A 13,001-nucleotide genomic window follows, 5' to 3' on the forward strand; every position below is an offset into this window, starting at 1 on the left:
TCAGTCCAGTTCCTAGCAGACAGTTACTGCTTAAACAATGGTAACTATAGTATTTGCCAATTCCAGCAGAAGCCTAGGACTGAATGGGCACAAAGGTTTAACTCCCCCCTCTCTGCTAATCATCCTCCAAGGGGTCAAGATTGACTCACCCTGGCACAGGGCCATACTGAGAAACTTAGCCCTTCCTCTGCCAAAGTTGTAGCTATTCTCTGGCAGCACGGGGTTTTTTAAAGAGGAATTTAATTAAACAGGGCACCAGGAATGGCAATTCTCCACTCTTCCCAGGCACAGCAACTCACCACAAAGAAAAATAGGCTTAAATACTGAATTGAGAAGGTAGCACTGCTCTTAGGTTGTACTGTCTTCTCTATAAAGATACTGGCGGGCACAATTAAGTTGCTTCTGGACACGATGACTTGCAACCCAAAAGGGGCTCTTGTCAGACAAAAGCCTCATTAATATCAAGGAAAGTAATCAGCTCTACCTAGCTGTCTCTCCTGAGCTCTTGAGTGATTATTCATTTCTTTTGGGAGAATCACAGGGTCACCAAATGGTTTTAAAAATGTGTCCTGTGGTATTTTACATATACATTAAAACTGTTGCCCATGCTTTTTTTTTTAACAACCTGTTTTACAGTTCTTGCCCTTCTTGCCCCCTTAACCTTCTTGCTCCTCAGTAGATTTTAAATTTAACAATTAATATTTAGATATTCTATCTGAGAATAGGTTCAGAGTAAACAGAAAGTAAAACTTGTTTTATACAGTTAGATGTTAAATGGATTGTTTTACTTGCATACCCAAAACAAAACAAACAAGAACCACCCAATGTTTAGCCATTTGTGTAATGATGGTCTTAGTAGAAATATTCAGTTGCAGAATGCAGAAGGAAACACTACCACTTAGATCTCTTTTTCTTTGTGTTGTCAGAAAGCTGTTATGGCATCTTAAAATCCCAATTTTTGCCAAACAGTAATGGAATTAGTCACCAGTCTATATGACCGTCCATGCACACCTCTGCATGATGAGGAATTTTCATTGTACTTCAACTTGTCATCGCCTCTTCTCTGTTTTATCTTCTCTTGCTGCAACTGTAATTAAGATAATGCCTTCACAGAGGTCAGGTATCACAGATGAATAAATAAAATCTGAGGATAGGGTTAATTAGTGAAAAACAATATAATGAATGAATGGGTTATTCATTCAAGAAATATTCTCCAGTGACCTACAATGTAATAAATTGTTTGGGGGATGGTAGTTACAAATCAGCAATTCAAAAGCCATAGCCTCTGTTCTCAAAGATTAAGGCTAATCTGATTATGTTATTTTTGTGATTATAATTATTCTCATCATACTTGGAGTAAGATCTCACATCCCTAATTTTTTGGCCTAGAATTTCTTGAAATGTCACTTCTTCTCCAGCCTGATGCCCCACCCTTCTCTCAAGTTACACTGATCTCTTTGTTAATAGGGAGCCCCAGGCTTCACAGCATTTGGGTCTCCCCTTGCCTCTGTCTGACACAGTTTGCCCCCTGACAACTTCTACTCATCTTTCAGAACCCAGTTTATAGATCACTTCTTCAGGAAGATCATCCTTTCCACTCCAGACTCATTAACTCTCCCCTCAGAGCATTATCCTTCTTGGCAAAGCATTTATGACTAAATAGTTACCTGTGTGATTGATTTACATAAAATTTGTCTTCCCCATTGAACTTTAGTCTCTTTGGGAATCATCACCATGCCTCTCTCCTTCATGTTGGCCTTCCCCGTGCCTGACAATAAATGATGTAATAATATAAGAATGAATAGGGAATCCAAGTTTACAAATTACTACAGTAAAAAGTACTACAGGTTCAGTTACAAGAAAGGCAACAAATGCTTTGAGAGTTGCAGGGAGGGAGTGTTTTTGTGACTGGGAGGGTCTGAGAAGGAAGTACTGACATTTGAGCCAGACCTTGAGGGATCCTAGCTGGAGTCCCTCCAGGCAAAATCTGATGGGGAGAGTATTTTTCAGGAAGGAAGATCTTGGTAAACAAGTTAGGTCCAATTCACTGACCATGGCTCCCAGTGCTGTGTTTTGTTTGTTTTAGTTAATATTGTTTTTTCACAAAGATAGTTTGCTACCAGGTATAACCTCTGTGATATACTTGTGATTTTTTCCTGTTAAAATATTTTGTTGGTAAAATTTTTTTCTCCTATTTCTGTCAAATTTTAGTTTGCCTTTTCTCCGTAACATTCTATTTTCTCTGTTATTTACTTACATCATTAGAGAAGTTCATTCAGAGTAGAAATAGCCCAAGGAGAGAGAGAACAAGTAGAACCCTGCTTACATGTTCTGTGAAGGAAGGGAGAACGGGATGTAACCTGGGAACCCACTGAGGCCTGCTTACCCTTCCTCCTAGAAGGAGGCTCTGGATAGAATTGAGGAAGAGGCAGGGTTTATCTTTAGAGTCTCTAAATTCTTCTGCCTTATCTCTTTCTATTTGTTGGAACTCCCTACGTTCATAAAAATGTTTTCTTTTTTTGTTGAAAAGTGTTTCAGTGGTTTTGTGTTTCTGATCTTTAGTTTAATTATCTGTTACATAGAGATGATAATTGTCTCTAACTCATGGTATTTAGACACAGCTAAATGAGATGATATAGTTAGCTCACTGGCCCCAGTCCATACTTGTTGGTGCTAGCATTAATCAAGTTATTAATTAATTAACGATGATCATGCCAGTATATACTTGTCACCATGTTGTCCATAGCTACGGGTTGGCATGGCCACAACATGGGCTGTGATAGACCTTGAACTTCTACATGATTAAGGTTTTGAACTTTGATATTCCCATCTTTGTGATTTTTGCTTCTAATTCTTTCTTACGTTTTCTCCTTGTACCCTTCTGGTTCTGCCTGCCTTCCTACCCAGATTTAGTTAATCTATTCAACACTAGAATTACCATTTCTTAAAACCTTTGCTCCTTGAAATTCTACCATTCTTGCCTTGCTTATCCCTATTCCTAACTGCTGTCATTTACTCTCTGACCCAGGTTATGGAATGTTGCTGGAAAAACTTTCAATACCACACCATTTGGAGCCTCTCCAAATGATGCCTATTAATTAACCTCAGCAAGCTAATCAGCCACCTTCCTATTTCCCTCCTGTTGGTGTCCTGTGTATTTCACTCTCCTGAATACCTCCAAACTGAGCGTACGACTTTATTGAGTTTGTCTCATTCAGGAGCAAAGCAAAATGTCATGTATCATAAAGGTTCAGGACATATTCTTTAGAGTTAGGGAGTCTGCCTTTTTATTTATTTATTTATTTATTTTAGCTTTGTGGCCTTAAGAAAGTTATCTAACCACATAAAGCCTCATTTTCCTCATCTCAGATAATAATACTTGGCTTATAATTTTGTTGTGAGGACTGAATATAAAGTGCTTTGGACAGAGCTTGGCAAATATTTGATGATCTATAATGTTAGCTTTTCTTGATGTCATTTTCACATAAATGTGGATGTATTTAGCTGTACTTCAAACTGTACATGAAAATAAAACTGTTTCCAGTTTCTTTCCCACCAATTCATTCACTAAAGTAATGGTTTCCACACCTTTGTGGTCACATAATCCTCTGTTTTTGATAACCAAATCATAAAAAAGTATAAAATATATACTTATACTCCTACATAAATATCTCTACCATCAGGTTGCAAAACATACACAAAAATAGACACTAAGTGATGAGAAAGATGTCAGTTTTTTTTTTTTTTAACATAAACTTGATGCCTTCTTCCCATGATTCATTAATAGCTCAAGATGTAGAGATTCTTAGGGCACAGTTCACAGCTACTAAAATGGATATAAATTTGCATTTCAAAATTATCTTTATGATGTTTGTAAATATTTTTGTCTGCTTGTTATTATATATGATTAGATAGCCATTATTTTCAGTCTTGCAATGTAGCTGAAAAAGAACTTATGCTAGAACTAGGAGAAGTTTCATTTCTGCTCTGTTTTTGTCCATATATATATATATATGTTTTTGTTTTTGTTTTTTTTTTTGCGGTACGCGGGCCTCTCACTGTTGTGGCCTCTCCCATTGTGGAGCACAGGCTCCGGACGCGCAGGCTCAGCGGCCATGGCTCACGGGCCCAGCCGCTCCGCGGCATGTGGGATCTTCCTGGACCGGGGCACGAACCCGTGTCCCCTACATCGGCAGGTGGACTCTCAACCACTGCGCCACCAGGGAAGCCCTGTCCTTATTCTATTACTAGTATTTCCTTTAATGTATATCTTGTGGGAAAATCTTAATGTAGTAGCCAATTTTTTGAGTGTTACATGAACTAAAACATGATGAAAAAGGTATACATCTGCTTATCCAGTGATATTAACTCTAATACATCACCAAACATTGAAAAGGAGCGGTAACAACAACAAAATGCCACCTGCTGGCAAACCCACCGCAGTGTAGAACCATCACCTTCCAAAGAACATCTCAAGTGTTTTGTGCATCATACAACCACGTGAAGACACTGGCATGAAACCATATATTCATATTAGCAAAGCTTAATTTCTTCCTCTTTTTGCTTTATAAAAAAATTACAATACATAGAAGTTCAATGATTTACTTCCCTTCTCTCATCTGGTACTCTTGTGGTGGGGTATGAACACACTGCTTTGGGTATCTCTGCTCCACAGTACTGCCAGTTTAATTTTCTTGTGAATAGATTTGATAATACTCTTCCCCTGCTAAGAACATTTAATGGCTTTTCATCATCCAGTGAATAAAATCCAAACTCTTTAGCCTTTTAATTAAGGGCTTGCTTGATTTGGCTGTAACCTGCCTTTCCAGTCTCATCCAGTGCTCAACCTCATTTACTCTGTGTTCTGCCCAAACTAACCTGTGCCCTCCTCAAATGTGCCTGCTGCTTTCCTTTCTGTCGTAGGTCAGGTTTCCCAGGGAAAAAAAAATAAAAAGACTCTGAGATGGAGGTTTGCCTGCTTAAAGTTTATTTGGACATACCATTGGGAAAAACACCTGGGAGGGCAGTCAGGGAATCACAACCAACTCCTCCCTCGGCCCCTTTCCACAGGGAGCTTTGGGTCTGGGATGGCCCCTCAGAGTGGGTCTGCATTGAAGCAAGAAGACCAGACCTTTCTACACTGGTGTGGACTTTCTACTTGGAGTGTGAGCTGCTCCCAGGGAGGTTGAGCACCACACTACCACTACATATCTTTTCCACTGTTTCTAGAATATGCCCTCTACCTGGAACCCCTTCTGTAACCATCAGTGTTTGTCCAATTCTTTGAGGCCCAGCTCATATTCCCCTTGATTCATGAACTCTTTCCTTATCCACTAATTCAAGGTAGACCTGTCTCTCCTTTTAAAGCCTAAGAACATTTTTTTTTCTGATTGCATTCATTTGTTTATTCATCTCATTTTTAATTACTATGTGAATTAATTACACATTATTTACTTTAAGTGGTCAGTTACTGAACTGACCCACAGGACTCAGATAGGTTATACTCACTGGACAGCTTTATTACAGGCAAATAATATAATAGAGCAATAGCAGGAGAAGGGTATGCACTGAATAGGGTCTGTAAATCTCAGACTCAGGCTTCTTTGTTCTCCCGTTCCTGGATCCCACGGGATACCCCTTGTCTCCAGGTCTTGAACCACCAACAGTGTGCATGTGAAACATCTTGGTATAGGAAGCCCACAATCTGCTGGTGGTCAGGTTCTCTTACAGTGAGCCGTTCCCATAAGCGCATTTCAGTTACATGGCCAGCATTGGCCATTGTAAACTGCCACACTCCACTGAATCCAGTTATTACTAAATGCAATTATTATTAAATTATTATTACTAAATCCAGCTCTTAAATCCGATTATTATTACTAAGTGCTGTTGCCAGGCTATGTTCTGACTTCAACTTATAGATTCATAGGTATGAAACATTATTTATCTTTAGTTAATACAGTCAGTCATTTATTTCTGGATCTGGATTGCAAATTTGCATGTTCACTAAAATTTATTCATAGCCCCAAAGTCAATACTCATGGTGCTTTTGCAGTCATTCACAGACATGAGCAAAGCAACAAAAAATGTGAGTCACCCCATGAGCGTGCTTCCTGCTGAGGTTGAGCAAGGTGATGATGTGACTTCTGGTTTCAGCTCTCACGCAGAGATGAACAGAGGATGGAGATGGTAGAGAATGCAGTATAGTGAAAGAAGCTCCAGCTCTGGGGCCCGGTGGAGGGGATTTGAATCCCAATTCTGTCATCTATCAGTGAGGTGGCCTCAGACAAGTCACTAAACACTTCTGAACTTTGTTTTCTCTTTTGTAAAATAAAGAAAATAGACTCTACTAGGATGAATTGTTTTAAGGGTTTAAGATGATAATTTGTAACTATGTGAAATATGTATATATAATATATGTTTGTGTGTATATGCACATACACATTCACACATGCATGTATGTATACACATGCATTTCCCTCAGAGCAATGGATTCATATTCTCTAATTCAGTGTTTGCAGTGACTTTATAGAACATAACTATGGTAAATAATAACCATCAGTTGTGTAGCATTGGCCAGGCTCCATGCAGCTCTGGTGATAAGCGTGTAGTCAATTCAGATCTTTACAATATTGTAGCTGCTTGGGAATAATGACTAGATTGTACTTATCTTTAAATTCTCATAGGATTTAGCACAATAGCTTATACGTTATAGATATCCAATAAATGTTTGTTGAGTGAAGGAAAAATTGGATGCATGTGGCCACCCACTGTGATTATTTAATGTCCTAGAAATTTCTCTCTACTCTCTCCAGCATCATCTCTTTGATCTGGGTCACTCAGGAACAAACTAGTTGATGGACCAGGTGTTATGCTAAATTAATGCAAGGAGGTAATATATTCCCATCTATTATGTTTTTTTAAATGTTATTTATTTTTGTTTTATTTATCTCAGTGGGATTGCGCATGCTTTAACCCAAAGGGAAGAATAATGGAAGAATTTGTGAGCTAGTATCTCCACCTACTGCAAAGTCAGAGAAAGCTAGTCCTGTGTGGCTTGATAAGCTCATCTACTTGCCTGGACTACTGAATAAGGCTTTTCTGACCTCATTATTTTAATGTATTTATTATAAAATATTTCAAACATACAGAAAAATACAGAGAATTCCATAACAAAGATGTGTGTGCTTGTGTGTGTTTGCGTGTGTCACCCAACACCATCAAATCTTAGATTTGTAAAACTTGCTGTAGTTAATTGTGGTCTTTTAAGGCCTCACCCCAGATTATCATTCAGAGTTCCGATTAATCAATTAATAACATTAATTGCTAGAACTAATTTCATACCCTTTTCTCCCTACCCATGGATAGCAAATATTCTGTTATTACATATTTATGCATCTGTGAATAATATATAGTTTTGTTTTTCATATTTTAAGCTTTATTTAAATAGCATTTTACTATATCTAATCTTTTTCAAAAATATTGAGATTTATTCTTGCTGATATATTTAGGTCTAGGTTCTTTATTTGCTCTGAAGTATAGAATTCTAATTTGTGAATATATCATAATTCATTTATCAATATCTGTTAATGGACATTTATCCTATTATGAAGTTGGGCTTTTTGGGGTTACTCATTATTTTAACATGATCTTGCGTAAACACATATACATACCCAATCACTGCATTCAATGTAAAGTAAAAAAAGGTAAAAAAGGTAACAAAATCTAAAGTGCCAGTAAGAACAAGGTAGACCATTTAAATTTCTGTTTCTATGAAATCGTCAGAGTATTTACCTCCATTCTGTCTTCTGAAGGAACATAAAACACTTTTACAATTCAATTTTAAATGCACTAGGATCAGTTTTTTAAAAAGTGTTCATTGTGAAGTGAGAGACTGTATCATGTGTAATGATCAAGGGGATGGCCTTTAAATTAGATGCCAGTGGGCTCCTGGATCTGCTGTTGTTTAGCTGAGAGACCTGGGCCAAGACACTTAACCTCTAAGTCTCAGTTCCTTGTAAGTAAAAAGGAGATAACTGTTGAAGCTAGTTTTCAGAGTTGTTGTAAATGAGATGTAAATGCCTAAAAACTAAGGGTTTGGCATATACTGTACTAATAAAGCACCAATAAATAGGGAAAAAAAAAAACCCTGCCAACAAATTTGAAAGTCTTTATATTTAGGCATATATATACACGTATATATGTAAATTTTCAGTTATTTAAACAAGCCATATTTTTACATTAAACTTGGGCAACTGTTATTATTATAACAGTGACCTCTGAAAAATATTTGGGGTCGATACTGTAATTATACAGGTAAGCCCATGTATAATGGGATATTTATGTAACCTTAAAAGCTAACCATTAGAATTTGAAAATTTACCATGGAATGCAGAATTCTCATCCTCCACAGTTTGTGTTAAAGTAGCACATTAAAGTGGGAAACAGCAGCCCTTTTATTTTTAACACAGTTAAGGATTTGTGAGTACAAAAATGAGCGTTATTTTGTTAGTAACCAAACAAGTACTTTTTTTTAATTTTTAAATTTTATTTTATTTATTTTTTATACAGCACGTTCTTATTAGTCATCTGTTTTATACATGTTAGTGTATATATGTCAATCCCAATCTCCCAATTCATCCCACCACCACCACCCCACCCCACTTTCCCCCCTTGGTGTCCATATGCCAATCAAGTACTTTTTATTCTGGATGAGATACCAAGTATGTAAAGAAGAATTTTTAGAAATCACTGTATTTGAAAATTAAGCTGAATAAAATATGGTGATGGAAATTTTTAAGTCCTCACCACAGGTTCTCTATTTTAGGTGTCAAAATGCTGCTCTTTAACACCAAAAGGTGAGTAGGGAAGACTGAGTCATGCTGTGGCCCACCACGATTCTGTGCAAGAATGAGCATTATGTACTCTTAACAGAAGTGGGTTTGTGTAGCTAAATCTTCAATACATGCTAGAGTTCTGGCACAGAAATGGGATGGGTCTAAGCCTGTCTTTTGTATGTTAATGTGCTTTCACAACAAAGGTATGAGCATTAACACAGACAAGTATTCTTGAAGAAAGGCATTTATCTTATTGCCATCTGTGATGAATTGTTCAGAGCTAAAGGAACACCAGGCTTGAACCAAATCTCCTGCTGCCCTAAATAGTTTTTGCAGTCTCCTTTTCAATAATACAAAGTCAGGACAGCCTCACTGCCAGACCAGCACTTCTTCAGGAATCTTCCCCATAATATGACAGGATAGAACCATCTATAATACAAATCAACACTGTTATTTTCAAACTATGCACTTTAAAACATTGCTTGAACAAGAAAAGACAGATTTGTCCAGTTGTGTGCTATTTTGCAGTTAACGCAAGATTACACTGTGAATTGCATTGCACTGAATGTTACATTTTATTCTGATGCATCCTAAGTTGGACTGGGTAAAGAGTGTTAGATGTTTGATTAATGTCAGTATGCAACGCTATGATTAGGTATGGTTGCTCTTTGAAACTGCCGCACTCTTCTTTTTGTGTTGTTCCTTTGACCTTTAACAGGTAGTGAGAACATTTGTAATTTAAAATATATTGACTGACTCAGAAGTTAATTTTCCTGTTGCAGATTTACTGATATCTAAAATATATAGCTAGCTAGATGGTAAAAAGAAAAAGTCTGCAAAAAATGATGCCAACTTCTGTCTCTTTTTCAAGTTGTGTCTAAAGGCATTTTGTCTTTTAAATTCTTGAATCTTAATTTAAGGTGAATGACCTTATAAGGTAGTTGCACGTAAATGATCATAGTTGAGCTAATATTGGTTTTCTTGTTCTAGCATAATCTTTGTTTTTTCTATATAGCACAGGATTGGGGAACCATCCTTTTATTTGTTTAATATATATAGTCATTCTTAAAAAGTTTGTTTATATTCCACTAATTCCCTACCTATATATATATATATATTTTTTTTTTTTTTTTTTTTTTTTTTTTTTTTTTGCGGTATGCGGGCCTCTCACTGTTGTGGCCTCTCCCGTTGCGGAGCAGAGGCTCCGGACGCGCAGGCTCAGCGGCCATGGCTCACGTGGGCCCAGCCGCTCCGCGGCATGTGGGATCCTTCCGTACCGGGGCACGAACCCGTGTCCCCTGCATTGGCAGGCGGACTCTCAACCACTGCGCCACCAGGGAAGCCCCCTACCAATATTTTTAAAAAGTTTTTCTGCTACTGAATTCTAATTTTTAGTATGTTTGGTGATTAATACTGTGGTCCCTTAAAGTGATTGAAGACTTTCAATAAAGGGAAAACTTCACACATAACCTTCAGTATTTTAAGAAAACTATATTGTGAAATGCTCCTGAAACTGTATATTTTAACAAGGCCTGCTTTCTATTAAGTGTGTATAAAGCCAGGAGGCAAGTTTCTCAATATTCTAATTATCGGTGATTTCATCTGTCATCTCACATCAAACCATAATTTTCCTATGGTAGTATTTAACTCACCTGAGTCCAGCCTATAAAAGTATTTCTGTAGCTTGTAAAACATCTAGTTATCACTCTGTCTATTTTAGCTTGTTTGTACTAATGATTTATTTTCATTTTCTCTAGGATATAGACCTGCAGCTAACTGGATTTGATTTATAAGAGGGAAATGTACAGTCAATGGCCACTCTCACTATGTTGCTACTATGGAAAACAGAATGGTCAATAGGATATGGCCTGATAAATAGCGATGATTGAAGATGCTACTTCAATACATGTGAAATCAATGGGAGATACTGGCTGCATGAAGAGCTTTCTGAGCTTTTCTTGACAAGCTCGCCTTTGAGAAATCTGAGGTGTATTCTACCGTTATACGGTTTTTCTCAAGTGGATACAAACACCTTTGCCTCACTGCAACCAGACAACTACACAACTGATGTGGGACCATGGCACTGCCCAGATGCATGTGGCCAGCTTATGTTTGGAGAGCAGTAATGGCATGCTTGGTACACAGGGGATTGGGTGCCTCATTGACTCTTTGTGTGTTGGGCTGTTTGCTTCAGGCTGCTCACGTGCTCTCACAAAAATTGGATGATGGAGACCCACTGGTGACTACCAACTTCGGCAAGATAAGAGGGATTAAGAAAGAACTCAATAATGAAATTTTGGGTCCAGTTATTCAGTTTCTTGGCATTCCATATGCAGCCCCGCCAACAGGAGAACATCGTTTTCAGCCTCCAGAACCACCATCTCCTTGGTCAGATATCAGGAATGCTACTCAGTTTGCTCCTGTGTGTCCCCAGAATATCATTGATGGCAGATTGCCAGAAGTCATGCTTCCTGTGTGGTTTACTAATAACTTGGATGTGGTTTCATCGTACGTACAAGACCAGAGTGAAGATTGCCTGTATTTAAATATATACGTCCCAACTGAGGATGGTGAGTTTACTACAGGAAAAACAGGGAGATATATTTATATTATTCTATTCTAACAATATTAATTCATGTGTACTGGTAGCATGCATGGCTTTTCCTGTCGGCATGTAGACATATTTTACATGTGTGCATGCAGCTCTTTTTGTTTATGTGTGTTGGCGTTCTTATTTTTTTCCTGTGCCTACTCATTTTCTTTCCTCTGCAGCACGTATATTTAGGTAGAAATGGGTTCCTAATTTCCATTTCCTACCGAATGACTTCTGAGAAGATGCATCAACATTTCTCCATTGCATGTGCAGGCTCACCGAATTGGGGATCTTTCGCACTCAGTAAATGCAGGAGCGTATTAAGTTAGATAGTGGTGTTGCATGTTCCGGCGGTCTGTGATGGAGCGCCATGTTATTTTCTAGTCTTCTATTCATTTTTCAGTAAAAAGAATATCCAAGGAATGTGCCAGAAAACCCGGCAAGAAAATATGTAGAAAAGGAGGTATGTATAAAAGTGAAAATAAAAAATGGGGGAAACAGCTTGCAGAGGAAGAACAAGATATTCTCCCTAAGGATGATTTGCTGACGCTGGGAAGTGAATGGTTAGGCGATATTTGGAATTTATTGAAGGCTGTCAAAGAATAGAAAGATGGTTGAGGAGAGCTCTAGCTGAGTAGATGACATTGACAAAGCTCATTGGTGGTGCCCTGTGTGCTGGCGCTGGTGGCATGGACAGGAGTTGAATCTCTGCTTTGAGTTTGTGTATACAGAAAAAGATACTTAGGTTGTTACATTGCCTGCAGGGAACCCAAAGATGCTGCCTTCCCAGCTGTTCAGCTTTGATCTCTGAACCCTTTTCTACAGATAATAGATTCCTGTTTCTGTTAAAATTGATCAGTTCAGTCACAAACCTAGTTTTTTGTTTGTTTATCCTTAGTTCCTTCTGAACACCCTATGAACTTTCTCATGTAAGGGTAAATTTTCCATAACTGTTGGGCAATTACCATTATTAAGTAATGGTATTTTTTCCCAGACAGTCTTTCTGTTTTCAGTCACTCTTCCAGAAAAAAATGAGATTTTGCAGCTTTTTATACTAAATATTTACAGTCTTAAAATTGCTTTAACATTTTTATATTTATGTTAAACAATTTAAAGCATAGGGAAGAACATGATTCAGAAGCTACAATTAAATCAACCTTCAAAGCATCCTCTAGCCAGATTGAGCAAATGTAGACACTGACAGCTGCAGGCTTGCATCTGAATGTAGCTTGTCCACACTCCATTTTTATAGAACATCTAGTAAATCACTCATAGGAGAGTATGATTTTCTCTGGCAGTAAATTATCTGTGTTATTTTGACCTTATTATAACTTTGTAGAATTTTCAATCTTCATACAGAAGTCATATTAATATTCCAGTTCTGTACATTCTCTCTCTCTCTGTGCATTTCTAATCTCCTGGCTGGACCAAGTCAGATTTCATTACAACATTCTTGTGGGGTGGGGAACGTCTAAACTGCTTTTTTTCACTGGGATTGCATTATGTGGAAGAAGCTTCATATCACCAAATCCTCAATTGCAGATCAGACGTATTTGCATTAAATTGAATTTTGC

General features: G+C 37.7%; 1 protein-coding gene across 8 annotated transcripts in view; it reads left to right on the top strand.

Annotated features, from left to right (window-relative positions):
* The window catches only part of NLGN1 (neuroligin 1), an 889,492-nt gene that overhangs the window by 166,105 nt on the left and 710,386 nt on the right, over positions 1 to 13,001 (top strand). For 6 of the 8 annotated variants that reach the window (XM_067738068.1, XM_067738069.1, XM_067738066.1 and 3 more), the window contains exon 2: positions 10,592 to 11,404. In XM_067738068.1, coding sequence (XP_067594169.1) covers positions 10,912 to 11,404 — 493 coding nt within the window. In that variant the 5' untranslated portion in view covers positions 10,592 to 10,911. Of the gene's footprint in view, positions 1 to 10,591; positions 11,405 to 11,811; positions 11,891 to 13,001 lie in introns of those variants that run through there. The other 2 variants (XM_067738067.1, XM_067738074.1) reach the window with 2 other exon arrangements.

This window comes from Pseudorca crassidens, chromosome 5 (genome assembly GCF_039906515.1).
Source record: "Pseudorca crassidens isolate mPseCra1 chromosome 5, mPseCra1.hap1, whole genome shotgun sequence".
In the NCBI taxonomy this organism is placed as follows: domain Eukaryota; kingdom Metazoa; phylum Chordata; class Mammalia; order Artiodactyla; family Delphinidae; genus Pseudorca; species Pseudorca crassidens.